The sequence below is a fragment of the Girardinichthys multiradiatus genome, chromosome 18 (assembly GCF_021462225.1).
Source record: "Girardinichthys multiradiatus isolate DD_20200921_A chromosome 18, DD_fGirMul_XY1, whole genome shotgun sequence".
Taxonomy (NCBI): Eukaryota; Metazoa; Chordata; class Actinopteri; order Cyprinodontiformes; family Goodeidae; genus Girardinichthys; species Girardinichthys multiradiatus.
Genome location: NC_061810.1, coordinates 8,709,706 through 8,729,500, shown reverse-complemented (window position 1 = coordinate 8,729,500; position 19,795 = coordinate 8,709,706). Strand labels below are relative to the sequence as shown.

The 19,795-nt window shown below is 38.8% G+C and overlaps 1 protein-coding gene across 3 annotated transcripts in view; it reads left to right on the top strand.

The window, feature by feature from the left end:
- Positions 1-19,795, top strand: part of LOC124884263 (calsyntenin-2-like) — a 453,652-nt gene that overhangs the window by 143,974 nt on the left and 289,883 nt on the right. For all 3 annotated transcript variants that reach the window (XR_007042408.1, XM_047392088.1, XM_047392089.1), the window contains exon 2: positions 17,887-18,009. Coding sequence is in view for 2 of the 3 variants with exons in the window: in XM_047392088.1 (XP_047248044.1) it covers positions 17,887-18,009 (123 nt within the window). In the remaining variant the exon portion in view is untranslated. The remainder of the gene's footprint in view (positions 1-17,886; positions 18,010-19,795) is intronic.

Below are 19,795 nucleotides of genomic sequence, written 5' to 3'. Positions count from 1 at the left end.
AACACCAAAATCTATTTTTGTTAACATGACCAAGTAGCTGTTGGGTAAAGTATATTCACTGAGTTTTTGAGTTTCTGACCTACTGATCAACGGTTAGGCCAGTCAAGCTGATAAGCATCCAATTCTGATCTCAAGACAACTTGTTGGTCCATCTCCACTCTAATCAGGTGTGCTGAAGAAAATAAATGTCTAAAACCTGAATGTGCAGGACAGATAAATCCTGCAATGAATATTTGAGATGGCTAACTTCAGATAGCTAACTTAAGACAGTGTAATTTTATCTCCCAAAACATTTCCATTGAAACTATTTCTCCCAGGTTTACTGTCTTTGATGTATCGGCATAGTCAGATTTAACATATAAACAAACACTTTCTCAACATGTTGCTGGAACTAATTTCATCATATAAAATCAGTTCCTTTTACCTTTCTCACCCTTTAAATTGACCACTAAAGGCAGTCACTTAGATTTCTACAGTCCAGCTTCCTGTCTGTGTTTACACACAGCCAGAGCCACACACTGACTTTTCTTTAACGAGATTACAGTGCATAGTGCACCTCATGTTCCATAAGACGGTGGCCTTCCCTTCAAACGCCCTGTCACTCTAAATGGATTACACAGGGGAAACCTTTATTGGCTCAATGTGTCTTCACCCCCCACTTCACAGCTGGCCACAGGTGTCACATTAACTAGCTGGCACAAAATTCTGTGGGGATCAAAAAGACCTGGAAACATGTTCTCTAACACACACACTCACTCACATAAAGACAGCTTACACCGGGGGCCATCTGCACGTAAGAGGCTCTTACTGGGCCAATACAGAGTCAAAGTGGTTTGAGTCAGCAGGAGTGCTTGTCTGTGGCCAATTTATATACAGCATTTTCAACATAATTCATTTTCTCCAAATACATACAATTTCCTCACACATCATGCATAATTACTATGCAAAGCTAATGTCAAAAAACCCTGAAGAAAAAACTGAACTATTGTAAGAGATTTCAAAATTGGATTAGACTGAGGAATGAATAGAGATGATGCTGTTTTTCTGAAACACTATTCTGGTTCACAGTGATCTTGCAAAATGGCTCTAGTTCCTGCATCACAGAGACATGGCCTTAGTCACACTGCCCTTATTATAGGATTAATAAATGAAAGCTGTTGCACTATATTTGAAAAGCATGTTTCTTTCTGGCTAATTAGCCACTAATAAGAATCTTTAATTGTTAGTGTTGCTAGGTTGGATGCAAATGAAAGAGCCAACACTTTTATTTAGAAATTAATGTATTTTCTTTTCTTCAATAAACTCGTTCCTTTGAAGTCTAATTAAATCTTTGCAAAACAGAATTTACATGAGATAAAACCTTCACAGGTAACGCAATATCATTTAAGACAGAGATAAAAGTATGCAATAACCTTTCGAAGGAACCTAACAATATGTGCGTGGGCGTACACCTGGAGTATATACTCCAGATGTCAAAGTGCAGGTTCTGGGAGTAAGAAAATCTGTTCTGTTCTCTGAATAACCCTTCTGTTTGGTATTTAAAAAAAAAAAAAACATCTAGAAAACTATCATGGTTAGGTTCTTTTTGGTCCATTGTCATGACGGCAGCATATTAATGTCCTGGATGAGGCATGGAGGAGTCTGGTTGCAGCAGTGTGGTTGGTTGTCCTTGATGTTTGCTGTTAATGCACCTGCATTGATTGATCGATTTAAGGAGGGACTGCCGATGATAAAAGCGAATTGTACCCATACCAGGCTCTCAGTGTCAATAATAAGCAGAGCAGAATTAAACAATCCACATTTTCTACACCACAAAATAAAGCACCACTAGCAGCCCCCTTGCACATAGTGGAGGGTATGTGCCAGGTCCCTGTTGGAAAAGGTTATAGAGAAGTGTTTGTACCTCCATATTGCACCATATGCTGGTTGACCAAAGCAAGGTTTGTTTTGCCAAACTGCAGTGCAGATGCAAAATGTTCCTGTGAGGCTGTTAAGGACAAATGCTATTATCATATGTAGCAATGAGGCTGATGGTGGAGGAGACCAAAGCACAAACATGAGCTTATTGGGTTTATTGTAAAATAATTGCAGAACAGCTCGTTATAAACAACTTCAAGCTTCTTAACCTCAGAGTCAGATTGATCAACTTATAGAAGCACAATTCAGCACAAAGATCAGGTAGCTTAGTGGTGTTTCAGGAGAGTTGATGGTGTTTATCCACCACATTGTTCTGGTTCACAATGATCTTGCAAAGTTGCACAATCTAGTTTAGAGAGGCCTGGGGATGGTCTTCATCCTGTGTGAAGAAGGCCTAGCAATCAGCTGTCACATCTTCAAATAGCCTGCAGGTAATAGAGTGTGTGCATTTGAAGTGGAAAGTACCAACACAAAAATAATTTTGGGTTGAAAAAAGACCAATCAATATTTCTTTGAATAGTAATAAATTGGCTGTCAGGTGTTTTTTTTTTTTTTTTAGAAGAAGACAAAGAAAAACTTCCTGAAAAACTTAGATGATTAGCATGGAGATTGCTGTGTATTGTGAGGGGAAGGTCCCTAACCGATGCATAAAAGTCAGCTTATAGAGGCATCTTTGTATGTAGGTTTGCCAACCTAAGTATTGATATTTATCAGAAGAATGGGACTACAAGCAGACTAAAAAGGTTTCCTGTATAAATAGCTCAAAACTATGAAGCCTTTCAAATAATTACATTGCAATAGTTTTTCCATTATCTATTTTTAGGTCCTTACCCACTGTTATACTTGATGCATTTAATGTTTTGCACTTACCTACCAGTTTGAAGTCTTTGATTATTCAGACTGTTCGATTTTTGCCGCCAAACAATTTAAATTTCTGAGTCCACACGTGTCTGAGAAAAGCCGGGAGCTGCAAATGCCGTGTCTCGAATTGCACATACAATAATGGACTGGGATAATGGCCCTCAAATGATGCACAGAGAGCACATTTGTGACTATGTAGCCATTTGATAAAGAGGGGTAATGATGGCTGGGGGCAATGGCTCCAAAAGTGCATATGCAGCTCCCAAACATCCACTCCTGGACATTTGGATGGATGCTTTTAGCTTTGTGGGAGCATGAGCCTTAATGCATGAAAACTCCTTTATCTAGCTCTTTGTTTTTCTAACTCATCCCCAGGGGCAGGAGAAGGGCTGGCTTTGTGCTGACTTTTTCCCCACTCTCTCAGAGAGAAGAGCAAAACGTGCAGTAACATGGGAGCACACTGATTAAATCAAAGGAACACACTCAGACAGTTTGCCTTTATTTTTGCATTTGTCTCAGTTTCTCCAACCCTTCTGTAATTGTGTATTCTGACTCCAAAGGGAGGTGGAGTTGAGGCGTTTGGACTTCAGCCAGGGAAGGTAAAAAACAAACTTGTGATAATAGTCTGACCTTTTGTCTCAAAGCTTTCATATAGCTGGAGGGATGGTGATGGGGAGGCAGGAAAGAACTGCTACAACAAAAGGCCATTGCTTGCTGAAGTGCAAATAAAGGATTTTTACATGTTTGGCAGCCTTGCCTCCTGTGAGTGCTTGTTTTTGTCAGTGAAGAGCAAATTCTTTAAATTTTTTTTGAAAATCTCTGCTTGTGCATGAACCTTCTGGTGTGACAGTGAGCTCTAACTGAGGTCTTCCGTTTACCACAGTCATAGTACTTGCCCAGTAACCTTATAGGACATCGTGTGCACTCATCAGGTAAAGAGGCTGCGGGGGCCTGCCGTTAACAAAGCCACTGAACCTCTCCCATGGAATACTAGCACACATACACACACACACACACACACACACACACACACACACGTACTCAGATACATTCACTAACAACAAATCATTTTTTTTTTTTGTCAAATCTACTCTTTTGTTCTGTGCTTTGCTTTTGTTGTTTAATAATCAGAGCTGTTGGTGATGATCTTCTATTATTGCTGTGATTAATTAGTGTGATTGGGAGAAAGGTGTCAAGTATTCATACCCCTTGTACTTTTTTATCTTTTTGTCACGTTAGAACCTCATATGTATTTTTTTTAATGTTTTTCTGCAATAGACAAATACACATTTTCATTTATTTTCCCAGATTCTCAGTAGGTCTGGACTTTGACTGGGCCAGTTTAACATATGCATTTGATTTGATTTAAAGCATTACATTGTAGGGATAGCTATGTGTTTAGGGTCATTGTCCTGCTGGAAGGTTAACCTCTGACCCAATTTTTCTGTCTCTCTGAAATGACAAACTGTATGTTGGCCAGATTCAGTAGTTCAATATGAAATGTTACCTTATTAACAGATTTTTCTGACTGAGCTGTGGATCTCTGTTTCTACTCTAGGGTTATCAAATGCCTTTTGACCTCTGATTAATGTTCTCATTGCCTGACCTGACAGTTTAGGTGGACAGCTGCGTATTGGTAGGTTGCGTCTGTTTCATACTCTTTCCATGTTCAGAAGATGGATTGTACAGTGCTCCATGAGATGTTTAAAGCTTGGGATATTATTTTCTAAACTAACCCTTCTCTAAATATCTCTACAACTTTTTCCACAATCTGTTGGCTGAGTTCCCTTTTCTTTATGATCCAGTTTGTTCTCTAATGTTCTCTATCAAACCTGGCCTCCTTAGAACTGCTTTATTTACAGTGAGATAAAATAAACAGAAGCAGACTATTTACTCATTACTTGACTTCTGAACGTAATTAGACTTCAGCTACTAAAATCACAGCCCAAATGCACAACCTCCTAATGGCCGCAGAACTGGCATGCCTATCAGGCAAATGGGAACACACCCGCACACATTCTCACACACCTAGAGTCTCACAGTGCAAGCTTTGTATTCAAAAAGAATGATGTGATCCAGCTTTATCTTTTTTCAACCCAGCGCTCCAAGCAGCTCATCATATAAAACCCAAAATCCAAACACAGTTGGTGCTAAAAGGTCAAATAGTGGCCATCAGTTGAGCTCTTATCAAGCAAAGCTAAGATTTTCAATTGTACATATCAAGTTGAAACTAGATACTTACAACTACTCCTATAAAAATAAATATATATATTTTTTTCCTCATTTTCTTTCTCACTTTCAGTAATATAACTGTTTATGTCAGTGAGAATGACCAAAGGGATTTCTGTTAGCTAAATGTCAGGATAATACGAATTCTAATAAGTTAATTTAATTTAATTGAAAAGTTTGCATATATATTCCTAGTATTTGGTAGAATTGCCTTATGACCTGTATAACTTGGGTCAAATATTTCTGTTATTCTACTGACAATAGTTTGCTTTAATTTGGACCCATTCCTCCAGACAACTGTTGTAACCGAGTCAGGATTGTACTCCACTTTGCTCGCACACAAGTTTTCAGCACCACCCACAATTTTTCTACAAGAATAAGATCAGAACTTTGTGATGGCCACTTCTGAATATTGACTTTGCTGTCCTTAAATCAATCTATAATTAATGTATTTTGTGAAGTGCACCAGTCCCTCTTGCAGCAAAACACCCTCTTCCTCATGATGATGGCCCCCCTGAATTTCACAGTTGTGGTGGAGTTCTCAGGGTTGCAAGTTCCCGTTTTCTCCTCCAATGGTCATTATGGCCAAACACTTCAATTTTAGTTTAGACCAGGACAACTTGTTTTATAGGGGATGATGGCGCTCTCTCACCAGCTCTAGCCAGCATCTTTACAATGATGCCACACAAGCAAGCAGTGTGCTTGAGATGTTGCCTTAAAATACATAAACAGCTGTGTGTCCAGTTAAGTGAAATGTCTGTAATTAACCTTTTAGAGGCTTCCACGGCCATGACTTCATTATCTGGCCTTTCCCAATTTGTTTAAATGCATAGTAATCTTAGTGTATTTAAACCTCTATCTCTTATTATTCTGACATTTCACGAAAAAAAACCAGCAAAAAAACTAACTGACCAAAAACATAAAACGTTTAGACTGAATTAATGTGAGCAAAAACGGTAATGTATATTTCTGTACACTATTTTGTAAATATAAGGTTTCAACTACATTTCAATTTCATTTTGCAAAGATGACTTGATAGTTCACTCTCCATTGAATGTCCTCCAAACACAGCTCAGAGCTAGGAGGACCACAGAACGAGCTACAACACAGGTCAGGGTGTCGATGTCTGAGAAGAGCTACGATGGGCTCAATGTGACCCAGGAGGTTTGGCAGGAACACATTTTGCTTTGCTCTGTGCACTGGCTAATGAATCTGCTTGTATTCAACTCAAGCCTCTCTCAGATTTATTTATTCACCTTGAGTGTATTTTCAGTTGAACTTAATTTTTGCATTTTCCTTTTCCAGTGGTTTAGTAAATGAACAAGCTGAGATTCCCTTCATTTACTGTAACCCTTTGATTGTCATCTTTCACCATTTTATTTCCTTTCTTTGGCAAAATATTGGAAGCTTACTGAAATGTTTTAGGCTAGATAATTGATACTTGTGAGTGATATCTGTTCATTTCATTTGTAACATTTCATCAGTTCTTTACAACAGTTAAGAACATCTGGAACATTGTTTTTTTGTCTAAAGACATCATACATGCAATGAAGAATTCCAACAAATGCATTGTTACTATGTATTGTCCTCCTTAGGAGAGAGCTGTGTAGAGAGCAGCTGAAACACTAATCATGAATTTTAGAATGTTCAAAGAAAGGGGCTCAGTTTGTGAAGAGGAGCTTTGTCTGGGACAAAATATCTGTCGCTTTCAAGAAAAAAAGGAATTGCATCATTGTTATGAATGGGTAAGGTGGTATGCAGGTGAATACTGATGAAATGTAGCGTGTGCATAATTTTACTGCACATTAAACTAAGTTTTCAAGCAAACTGCTGTGAAAACGTATTTATCCTGTTACATATTTCTTTAATTTTTTCTTGTTTGGCACTATTTAAATGACGCATGTGGGAGCCCAGCCTCAGGATGAAACAAGGACTAAACTACACACAGGTAAAAGACTGGTAAAAACACTGAATCTAAAAATGTGCAGTTTTAATCCATCCTCCTGCACAGCTCCCAGGAAGGAGTTTCAGAGCACGAATCTTTCTCTAAGTCCTTCCACCATCTTCTCTGCTTAAGACACTATTAGGCTTACTAGGAGTCCTCCTCAATACTCTTAACAGTTTTCATTTTAGGGGCTAAAGAATTCGATGAATTCTAAAATGCTTCTTAAAATTACGTCACTAGGAGCTACTTTTAGTCTTAGCAATACAATCCCAGAGAACCACACTAAGAGTCATTATCCACAAACGAAGAACACATGGAACCGAAGAGATTTATCTTCCAGAAAAGCTCAGGGTGCATCAACATCTCAGCATAACAGGTCTAACTACAGTTAAATTCAGTTTTTATGATTTAACAACAAGGAAAGAGACTGGGCAAAAAAGACATTCATGGGAGAGTTTCAAGGCCAAAGTCATTGCTCGCCAAAATAAGCACAAGACTGTCTCACATTTGTCAAAGAAATACCTGAGTGATCCCTTAGACTTTTTTAGAAAATATAAATTGTATATATGAATATATAACTCATGTGAAAATAAATAATGAGAACATTTTGCGAGCTTTTTGTACAATTACATCTATCGTGAAACTAATGCTGCATTTTAGATAAAGAACCCAAACATCATGGTGGTAGATGATGTGGAGCTGCTTTGCTTGTCAGGACCTGGATGACTTCCCATAGCTTATGACACCACAAATTCAGCATTCTAGCAGAAAATCCTGAAAGACAAAGTCCGGCCATTAAATCTGACCGAGATGCTCTGGCATGGCCCTAAATAGGACATTAATGCTCAGAAACCCCCTAATATGGTGGAATTAAAACTATTTTAAAAAAACATACTGGACTAAAGTTCTTCCAATGTTTTAAAGCTGGTTTTCGACTCTGGCAATGAAAAATAGCACCTGTGTTTACACTTTTCTTAGCAGATACTGTTTTTTATATTAGTGTGGAAAAAGTATTCACTGAGACATTAACACATTTGCATCAGAATTTGTGGGGGAGTTTTAAAGAGACTACAACATGGAATTGTGAGGTTTGGTCAAAGATTATTATTCAGAAAGGTTGCTAGAAATTGCATTCTGAATATTGTAGAGATTTGAAAATGTCAATTTCATAGGTTCCTTTTGTTTTATTAAGCAATGTGCTAAATCACTGCAGCGCCTCCTGAAAATTCCTGAAAATCTTTATTTGAAAAGGAACAGATACATTAAGCATTATAAACCAGTTTTAAAACTGCATTAGCATTAGTGTCAGTTACATTTTGATATTAAATGTGTTAGCGTTATTTAAAACCGGAAGACACCACCTGCCTGGACAAGTGATCTACTTGGAAGCTTTTAAATGTAATAAAGTTGTCTCTCCACAGATGGTTCCTGTCAGCCTGCTCTCATAGGCACAAAGCCAGGACACATAGTGCATACAAGATTACATTTTGCAAAGATCTCCAGGGTTCAAGGAAGACACAGATCAGTGCGATGATGGAGTGGTGGAGAGAAGCTGAATCAGAGACAATCCCCCTCTCCAACAGGGCAGATTGGAGATGTTTCTGGCTGATTTGCAGTTACCCACTGATGGACATGTCTCTGGCACTTTGAGCTGTCATAGGCTCCCAGCTTACAGTGAGGCTGTAATTGCCTGTTGCTAGCAGTAATGCCTAGCTGGCTGTGCTACGTTTGCTTTTTATTATGCTGATGTATTCATCCTGGCCCCTTTTTCCTGACCTTATCAATCAGAGTTTAATTTCCTACAGACTTCTTTTTAATTACAACTGTTTCTCTTTCTCCCCATGTCCCCTGTGGGGGTCTGTTCAGATTGTAGCATGGTTGGAGGTGGCACCCACCAGCGCCGCGGCGTTGGCACAATGTCGCCTGGTCAGAGATTAATCCACTGTTATAACGCCTCTGCCATGCTCAGAGCCTTAAGTCAAATCTACGCCTCTTAGCTTAATTGGCAATGAAATGGCGGAGGAAAGTCCCATTGACAGGCAGCTTGCTGTAAAGGGCATTGCAGCTCCAGAATTCCCTTTTAGATGTCACACAACCTGATTATATTAGCCTGGATGGGCCTAATAACTGCATTCCTGTGATAGTCACAACAATTATTATCTGGGCTGTGATTCTGCTTTTTTTTTAAATGGCAAAATTAGGCAGTTACTGAAATGTTTGAATGTAATATGTGTATGAATATAATTTTATTAATTTGGCACCCTTATGGTGGCTAATATGGAACAGTTAGAGGTGTTATGGTTGGAAACACAACTTTTTACTGCAAATTAAGACAATTCCTCAAATGTGAAATTCCTCAGCATCTGACAACATGGTTAGAAGTCTTGGTAAGAGAAGGTGGTCAGAGTTAGATGGATGTAGCTACTGTAAGTACAGGACAATCCTAGAAGAAAACCTGTTATAAATCACACTTTAGACTGGAGTAAAGGACCATAAACATACAACCAGAGCTAAAATAGTTAACAGCCAGTCAAAGCCCAGACACACGTATATCTGTGGCAAGACTTGAAAACTGATGCTCTCTCACTGATACTCTCCATCCACTCTGATCATAAGCTGTTTTCAACAACAATGAGCTTACAATTTTTCTCCTGATGTGTTAAACTGGTAGAGACATACCTAAAATCCTGTGGCTGTAATTGGCGTGAAAAGAGGTTCTACATTTACACAGGATCAGACATATTTGTAACAATTAACATTTGTAACATTTAAAATGATCACTTTGGTTTGATTTTAAAATCACTACTTTTTTTGGTCTTCCATGTAAAAGTTCAATAAAACTCATTGAAATTAGTAGTTGTGACGTAACTTAAAAGTTAATGGGTATGAATATTTTTACTAGGCACTGTGAACAAGCAAACAGCTTTTAGTTCATTCTGAGCTGTTTTCCCAACTTGTTTCCACACAAAATACACAATTATGTGTTTAATTCCAGTTCTGACTTAAACATGCAAAAGTCCTTTAACATCATAGCTGGCCACATTTACCCAGACAGATGTGAGGTTTCTCAAGGCGCTAGCAAATTGACCTCCCTCCATTCGCAGGTTATCGCATGCTATTTACTGACTGCTTTTGGTAGCTGTACGAGTTGTGTACTTTTGGAAATTGGGGCCACTTGGGCTTGTTTTTCTAAGGTATGTGGATATTTTCTAAGTTCTTTTCAAGCATTCATTCCATTAGTCTTTCTTGAAGGTAAAGCAATAGATGAGCATCACAGATATAAATCAAAATATCGAAAGGACAAATATTATAAGTGCATGTCATGAGGTATAGTAAAGCTTAAGGACTTTTAGCAAAGTAAGCAAAGCTGAGAAGTGGAGTTATTTTAGGTCTAACAGCAGAGAGTGATGCTTGGTGTAGTGTTACCTTATTATTGATTAGAGGATTTCCCGCGTTCAGTTTTCATTCAAGTTGCCATGGTTTACCATGTAGCTAATCACTTACTGTCAATGCATTAGCTTTACAGCCGTGGGTTTGATCATGATAAGCGACAGCAATGTTTCCACCGAGAACCTCTGCAACTGATGGTCTGGCACTCTCCATATCTCCACCCATCATCCCACCCTCTCATTTATTCCTCCTCAACCTCCAGCAGCTTGGCATTATTCTAAAATGAAAGAAGCACATCATCCATTTTCCTGTGATGACTCAGGGCCGTGTCTCCGGCTGTCAGTGCATGAACCCAATTCTGTTTCCGAGGTTCTGCTATGTACGTTTTTCTAGTGACTGGATGAGCTGTGGTTGGGGGTTAGTTGTACAGGGTTCACAAGTGGGTGAGACCTCATCTTGATGCTCTGGAGGCAGATGCTCATTTATTGCTTTCAACACTCCTGATGAAAAAAAAAATTTTTCCCACACACAAGCAGCAAGGCTTTGAGTTGTCATTAGCTCGCAATGGCAGAGCAGCTGTGCCATGCCAACTGATGGAAAGATGCAGCTGCAAACGGTCATCATCATGGAGGAGACAGGGGACTAAATGGCGATGTTACATTTTCTGTCACTGTTGCTTATTTTATGGCAACAAAAAGAACAGATCCTTATTTTTCATTGCTTTAAAAGTAGAATTGCTTTCAGATTTTTATACAACAGAACATAACCTTCAGGTCAGTCTGACACAGCTAAGTACTGAGAGGCACACAAAGCATCATGAATTACAAGGTCAGTGGGAATCCTTGGCTGTGACTATACTGAAAATGAAGCTGGGGACAAGGCTCTTCAATCCTAATGACTCCCCATTACTTATAGTGCTCAGTTTCATAGCCAGTTTTACAAATTTAGGAGAACTTTGCAATTGTCACAGATGAAACTTTTGGTTTTGAATGTCCTTCTGTTTATTTCCTCACATTTTGTCCTACACTCATCATCCACTTTATTCGGTAATACTAATGAGTTGTTGCCAATCACATGGGAACAGTTCAATACATTTAGGTATCTATACATAATGAAGCCAACTTGCTGAAATTCATGCCGAGCATCAGAATGAGGAAGAAAGGGGATTTATGGGGTTTTGAATGTGGCATTGTGGTTTATGTGAGACGAACTGGTCTGAGCATTACAGAAACTGGTGAACTGCTGCTATTTACAGGCATCACCATATCTTAGGTTTACAAGGAGTGATGCAAAAAAGAGAAAGTATTCAGTGAGAAGCAGTTGTGTGGATGAAAATGCCTTGTAAATGGTAATGAGAATGACCTGCCTGCATACATTGCAACAAAGGTATGCATAATACCATCTCTGAATGCACATTTTGATTTTTTAGTAAGTGAGCTACAACCCTGTGGATAACTCCTGTCAGCTAAGAACAGGAAACTGGGCTACAAAATGTAAACATGCTCACTAAAACTGGACGATGATGAGTCTTAGTTTCAGTTTAGACATTAAGATTGTAGGGTAAGTACCGTATTTTCCGCACTATAAGGCGCACCGGATTATAAGGCGCACCTTCAATGAATGGCGTATTTTAGAACTGTTTTCATATATAGGGCGCACCGGATTATAAGGCGCATAGAATAGAAGCTACTGCAATGAAACGTTTGACTGGGGTTGCGTTATGCATCCACTAGATGGAGCTGTGCTAAAGAGAATGTCAACAAAACAGTCAGATAAGTCAGTCAGTCAAACTTTATTAACACACTACAAACCAGCGTTCTGATAACTCCATTCACTCTCATGGTAAGGTCTCCTCTACATAGAATTCTATTGAATAGAGCCAACCTCACGTTAGGAATGCATTGGAGTCTATGAAGTTGAAGTTGAAATCAAACGTTAGTTAAAACGTGAAAGAGAACTTTTCCCCGATTCAGTAAACACGTAAAAGAAACAGTTTGATGCACTAAATCAAACGTTAGTACTGTTAACCTTTCCTGTTTCTGTCCCCTGACCGTAGTCTGATGACTCAGGGGAGACGCTTTCTCCAGGGCCGAAGTTACTAGTTTCCTCGGGGTTAACTCCCTCACTCATACGTTGCTGAGTTGAGCATGAAGAAACAGCATCAAAACACTGAGTTGTTGACGAGATTCGGGGTTCTTTTTAATGACTTTGCAGCACGTAAAAACACAGGGCTTACAGACTCATACACCGCTGCTCCGGTCGCCGTCTCTACCCACCCCACACACACAATAATACCGACGTCACTCCTTCACTCTTGATTCTCAGCTACGGCAGCACACAGCGCCACCTCTGTCCGGAGAAGTAATGTCAACATCTTCCATACACACACACGAAACATACACCCCACACACTGAGCTTCTAATCACATATAGTTCAGGCAATTCCTGCAACAGTACATTCAAACGTTATACACACACAAGTGGTGTTGGACTAGGAGTAAGCACAGTACAGGTGTTTACCGCTATTACTTCGGCGACGCCCCTGACTACGGTGGCCGTAATGCTGCAAGCGGTGCGGCTTTGTAGTTTACCAGTCGTACTGAAACATTTTGACAGAGCGCCGTGTACAACCAGTATGGATCAACCAATTAACCAATTGATCCATATATAAGGCGCTCCGGATTACAAGGCGCACTGTAATGTTTTGAAAAAATTAAAGGTTTTTAAGTGCGCCTTATAGTGCGGAAAATACGGTATTTGGTGTAAACATGAAAACATAGATCCATCCTGTTCTTGTATAAAACATAGCATGTTTTCTATTGCAACTTCAGCACAGCTGCATCACCAAGATATTTTCCATCACGACACACTCAAAGCTCAGTGTTATACTCGCTGGTGTATCAAACTAATGAATCACTTCTTAATATACTTGTGTGTTTCAGTCTCTGCCTTTGTGAATCATCTCCTCTGACTGTATCAGTGTTGTTAGTCACGCTTTCTTGGCTGACCCTTCATGAATATCTAGTCTTCTAGGCTTCAGACATGTTTCTCAGGTTTCACCGGGTCTGTCTTGTCATGAGACACAGTCACAAAACATTTCCTAAAGTCTACAAAGCAGGTATTTACTTTACATTTTGAAAATTAATTGCTATCATTTACTAGATAACCCCAGAAACTGGATTTATGCATTTTAAATCAGTAACTCACAGGCTCATGTTTAGCTTTTTGTCATTACTGCAGTCACTGGGAAAAAAAGTTTAATTTACTATCAGTGCATTCATCAGAAAAAGTAAGTATACCCCACGATTCAGTTGCTTGGAGAACCACTCTTATGAGATGAAGTAGTTGTTTTCTGTCTGACTTTCACAGTCGCTCACATCTCTGTGGATGATTTTTATCATTCTCCTCTGCTCTACCTCATTCAGGGTTGAAGATATTTGTTTCTGCACAGCTCTCTTGATGTCTCACTGTAGCATTTTAGTTGGGTTGAGGTATGGACTTTGACTATTCCATTGTAGCACCTTGGTTCTTTGGCAGCAATTCTCTTACAGATTTGCTGCTGCATTTGGAAACATTTTAATGTCCATGAATCAGTTTCAGCCAAACTTTTACTTTTGGAAAAAAGCTCTCTCTAGTTATTTTTGGGGAGTTCATGGTTGACTCCATGACTGTAAGGTACCCAGGTCTCTTGGCTGAAAGACCAGCCATAAAAAGCCCAAATCATTAGCCTTCCCCCACTATGCTTAACTTCTTAGTAGTTACGTTTACTATTATTCTATTTGTTTTTTGCAAAAACAAGTTACAGATTATTAATGTTAAACATTTCTGCTTTGGGCTCATAAGAAAGGGCATCCTTTCAGTCTTGTGATGAATTCAGGTCTTTGCAAACCAGTCATACTACCTTAATATTTTTGGAAACCCATTCTGTTGTCTTTTTCTAATTGTACATGCTTTGGGTTTTATATAATTTCTTGGGGCTAGACAGATTTGTAACTGTCCCAAATGTTTTACAATTGTGAGTAATTGATCTCACTATAAAATTAACTTCAAATATTTCAAAACTGAATTTTTTAATCCTTCCCAAGCTGATAAGGAGCAACATTGCTTCTCATTGCTGATGCCTTTTTGTCTTTGCATGGTGTTATCACCTGAATGCACCTGTATGCTCCAGACCAGCAAACTGCTAAAACCCCTGCTTTTACAGAGGTTGGCGCCCTTGCTCGTGATCATTTCATCAGTTAATACTTTGAGGAATAGCATTTGGCTACTATTTAACATTCCTTTGGTGTTGGGGTCGCCACTGACCCTTTCAGTTTTTGAATACATAAAAGTACCACATACATTTTGTTAATCGCATCAAGGTTTTTTGACTTTGTCAGGAACCTCTATATTAACAAAATAAAGCTAAAGGTCCAACTTCAATTAATTTTAAAATACTCTGGTAAATGTTATGACCTTTGATGTGTTGGGGTCAGTTTTGACTGATTAAAAAAAATAATTTTTGCCCAAACTGAAACAATTCTTTCTCACTAACACAGTTAGTCATCAGCCCACTGACAGCCAGCTGAAACTTCTTCCAGTGATGTTCAATCCAGGGCCAGAGGTGACAGTAGAAAATGCCCCTTCCAACAATATATTCCAAGTAAGCTGGGCAAAACCTGGGCCGCCTGTGATGCAAAAATGAGCTATGCATGGAATCTACAGATTTACACAAGCAAATCTGTGTGGCATTCTTGATAAAAACAAAAGAAAACGTGTAGTCCTTCATATGACTAATCTTGATTTGACAGAGGGTTCAATTCCGACCCCAAAACTATAGATGTTACTCTAGTTAAAAATATTTTAAATCAATAAATACAATGAATTTATTCAATAGATGTGTTCTAATACTCCCTAGTAACAGTCAGATAACATAATAACCAATTATTTATTTATGACATTCTCTTGAGGTTCATTTAACTTTTTTTTTATATAAACAGTCACAAGGAGCCACACTGAAAATATTAAAACAGATTTGTTGATGGAAAAAGAAGCATAATAAAGTAACCAAGAGTTATAAAACAAAGGCAATAAAAATGTATTTTGAGTAATTGTTTTGTTGATTTTATGACTGGGGTCTAAACCAATCCCAAACACCATGAATAGTAACAGAAAGCTAACACTACAGGAAGGTTAACTTCCTTAGTCCTACGACATTTGCAAGAGTGTACTTATTTTTCCCCATGAATGTACAGACAGTCAAGGCAGCTTTTCCCTCAAGTGGAAAACATTGTAAGAGATGAAATGGGCACCAGCATGATTCCATTTAGTAGTACTTTTAAGTTGACCGTGCATTAGCTGCAGTTACCCGAATAGGTTCTCACTTCTATGAAACTGGTCGCTCACAGGACGCGGAAAAGAAGTCATACTTAGTTATTCTTGAACTGACCAAGCTGGTTTTAGAAATTCAGTTTGCTTTTTTATATTTTTTCCTCTTGGATTTAAACCATTGAATAAAGTGTCATTCATCAAATGCTGTGTAAACAGGATTTTAACCTTATAACCGTGTAGAAGTCATACATTTTCTGATCCAACTGCCATCTGGGCTCTGATTTGGTGCTAACTGACACTTAAATTGAATAAAAGTAACAACATTCAAACTCAACAGGCGGTTGCATCTTAACAACAAGTTGTTTTTTGTGTCCTCACAATGAAAGTGGAGGATGTTTTGAAACTTTTGTTCTTCTGAATTATTTGAAATGGCAGCTTTCAGTGTTGTCAAGTCAATTTTAATGACATCCAGTGCATGGCTGAAGTGGTCTGTAACAATAACAGCTTGATTTAAGCCTGGAGAGAGTCCGCTTCTTCTTTTTCCTGTCACTGGATGACCAGTAATTATTGGTCTTGCACTTTATTCCTGAATCTTGAGGAAACCAAAATTACAGTCTTGCTTTGTCGTTTCAGATTCTTCAACTAACACCTGACATTTACAGAGTCAAAGTGATCGCAATGGGTGTTTTTTTTACCTTATTTTCTGCTCAAGTAAAATAACTTGACAGAGGTGAAAATATCCCATTTTAGTTCCAAAAGCATGACTTCTAGGTTAATTGGTCTCTCTAAATTGGCCTTAGGTATGTGTGTCTCTGTGTTCCCCTGCGATGGACTGGCGACCTGTCCAGGGTGTACCCCGCCTCTCACCTGTAAACTGCTGGAGATGGGCACCAGCTCCCCTGCAACCCTGTATGTTGGAAGTGGCTATAGGAAATAGATGGATGGATGGAGTATTTATATTACTTTGTGTCCTTACAACCGGGCATTTACATAACTATACTTTTTGCAGTGTTACTAAACCTTCATTTGAAACAGCTCAGAAATACAAAAGAGGGCCAAAAATTAAGGGTACTGACGAGTTCAGCCCCATCTAAGGTCAGTACTTTGCAGAGGCCCCTTGTTCAGCTTCAAAAGGTTTGCTGATACAGATGTAATATTTTATTTCCATTTACCAGCATGAACTAGTTTATGATTATTTTGAAGCAAATTCAACACAGCTGGGATTTCTTTGAACAGCCTGACTTGACAAAACACAAAGGTTTTATTTTATGTTTTTCTATGATGGTGGTTATTGTTAATTCAGGCTATGCAAGTACTGACATGAAAGGAGCCTTTTGTGAGTCAAATGACAGCTCTTAAACCTGAATAACAGCAATCGCTCAAATGAAGTTAGAGAAAAGTAAAAAGAAATACATTCATTCACAAAAGTAAAGAATAGAAGTAGAAGAAATCTGGTTTTACATGAAATCATGTGTGGAAGCACCCCTACTGTTAATATTTTGTTCTATCCTCCTTATTTCTGATAAGACATTGCTTGGTCTTCTATAACATTTCACATTTCAGCCTTGTTGTTTGAATATTTTAACCATTGTTCTGACTCTAGAAATTGGCATGTTATGGTGGGGAGCTACTTTCTTGTAGCCATTGTCTTGATTTATGAAGATTAACGCAAATATGCCTCACTTAAAAGGCATGTTCTTTTGTTATTCCCATTTTGAAGAGTGGTTAATAAAAATGAGTCTTTGTGATATTTATACCCCACTCATCGATCATTACTAAATATGGTTTCTGTCAAATGTTAGACATTAAAGCACTGTGTTGCCATGTTTATCTAGTCAAATATAAATTGATTAATCTCTGACCTTTAGCTCAAGACTATCAGAGCCATTAATCTTACATTGTAGCTCACACACTTTATTTTAGATTTGGCTTTGAGTATTTATTTCACAGTGGGGATACAGTAACTCATGAAACTCATGGGTTGATGCTTTTTAACCTGAAGTGAATATTAGAATGCGATGATAAACAAAACAAATAAAGTAGTAAAAGTAAATGTTGGCAAAATGACTTATAAACATCCAAAACGGACTTTTATTTGTGCAATATCCATACATGCTCACTACAGGAGACTGTCTGTGAGTGCTAGTAAACCTATTGATCTCTGCTTAGATTATTTTTATGAAATTTAAAGCGGTATTTTTCTCAAATCTCAGTTGTTGCTTTCTGTGTCCACAGTGAACAAACACAAGCCTTGGATAGAGACATCATACCATGGGGTGATCACTGAAAACACTGATGTTGTTCTGCTGGATCCTCCTCTGGTTGCCCTGGATAAAGATGCCCCCATCCCTTACGCAGGTATGCCATGTTTAAACTGTCTTCTTGAGTGTAATGCCAACAACTGGCAAACATGGTTTAACTGGTTTCCAATGTGGTCAGTCGACAATAACTCAGATGTTAATCCTCACAGGGAAGCATTGCTGGAGCATGTACTTACATCAAAGATAAACCACATAAGACTGCCATGTGATATCACTGAATAAGCTTAAATAGATACTCTGTATCCTCTCCATCATATATATTTTGTTTGTTTTACATTGGCCTGGCCTGCTGCCGTTTGAATCCAATAGTTCTCAGTAAACACCACATACAGGACTCGTGTTTTTTTGTATTTGCAGTGGAATGTTGCCCATACAGTATAAGCCCCTCTGGTGGCTGGGCATGCTGTGAATAAAGGACCTCGTATAACCGGATTAGATCATTCCCACTTTGTGGTCATTCCAACTCATCTGAAGGGTGCCAGCTCTTGTGGGAGGATGTCCTCTGGAGGCTGTTGGCTAGCCCAGCCTTCCCTTCTCCCGCCAGGCCGCTAATGTTGCCAGGGACACGGCAGGGGGCTGCTGCACGGGGTTGATGCCCACTCACAGAGACCCTCAAGCTGAGCTGGATGGATGGACAGATTGATGGCTGAAGTGAGGGAGAGTGTGTGCATGAAAATGCAAATGTGTGCATGCTTGTGAGAACTTGTTTTGCAATTATTACCATTGTGCAAATGTGTATACATATGTATGTGAGTGTGTGTGTTGGTTTGTGGCCTGAGGGGCTTGCAGGGATAACCACACCACAAGGCGAAAGAGAAAATGATGAGGTAGTTGGGAGTAGCTGGCTGACCAACACATGCCCTCTAGCACTCAATAGACTGATGGCTACACATGCATTTACGGCTGCACACAAGCATTCTCTTACACGCACAGATCAGGTTTGCACATAGACATTCCTCAAATTCCAAAGTGAGAGCATTGGGAGAGATTCAACACTAAAATATTAACATAGAAGCAAGCCAGGGTTACCTGTTGCTTAGCACTGAATCTCTCTCTTTATTTCCTGCTATGGCAATTAGTTATCTCTTTCCACTCTCTTGATTTCCCCTCATTATAATGCCCAAACGTTTTCCCTGCCACCTTGTGTATTTCCGAGCAACCTCAACAAACCCAAACATCACTGCTGTTGCAGTTTTGTTTGAGCTAAAACACTTTCTAACTTGATCCACAGAGTTATTCAGTAATTATATGGAGGTAGTTCATCCGTCTTTTATCGGATTGCATAATTGCAGGCAGGTGTACGGGTAGTGTCTGAGCCTTTTAATTAGATCAGTCAGATTTTCATTAGGACAATGCTGACACATGGCAATGCAAAGCCTGAGTAATAACAACCTGCATGAAGCATCTGGTTAAGGGTTAGTGGAGTACAAAAAGAACCTGAAAGATCTCATTAATGCAGTAAGCATTTACAATGTCCAATAATATAAACAATGTGTCAATCACATGTTTCTATTGTATGCCAGTCACAGTGCCTTGTAAAAATATTCACACCCCTTCTATCTTTTTACATTTTGCCAGCTTACAACCATAAACCTCAGGGTATTTTATGTGATGGATCAACATAAAAGATTGCATAATTGTAATCTGGAACATATACTTTTTTTTTTTTTCAAAACTGACCACCTCTCCCAACCACCTGGCCATTTCCTAGAATCAGCTGTCTTTTGGGGTAGTTATGTACCAGAATTACACATTTAGAGACAGAAAATTCTAGCCAGATTAGATGGGAGTAGTGAACATAATTTTTCTATTCTTGGCACAGA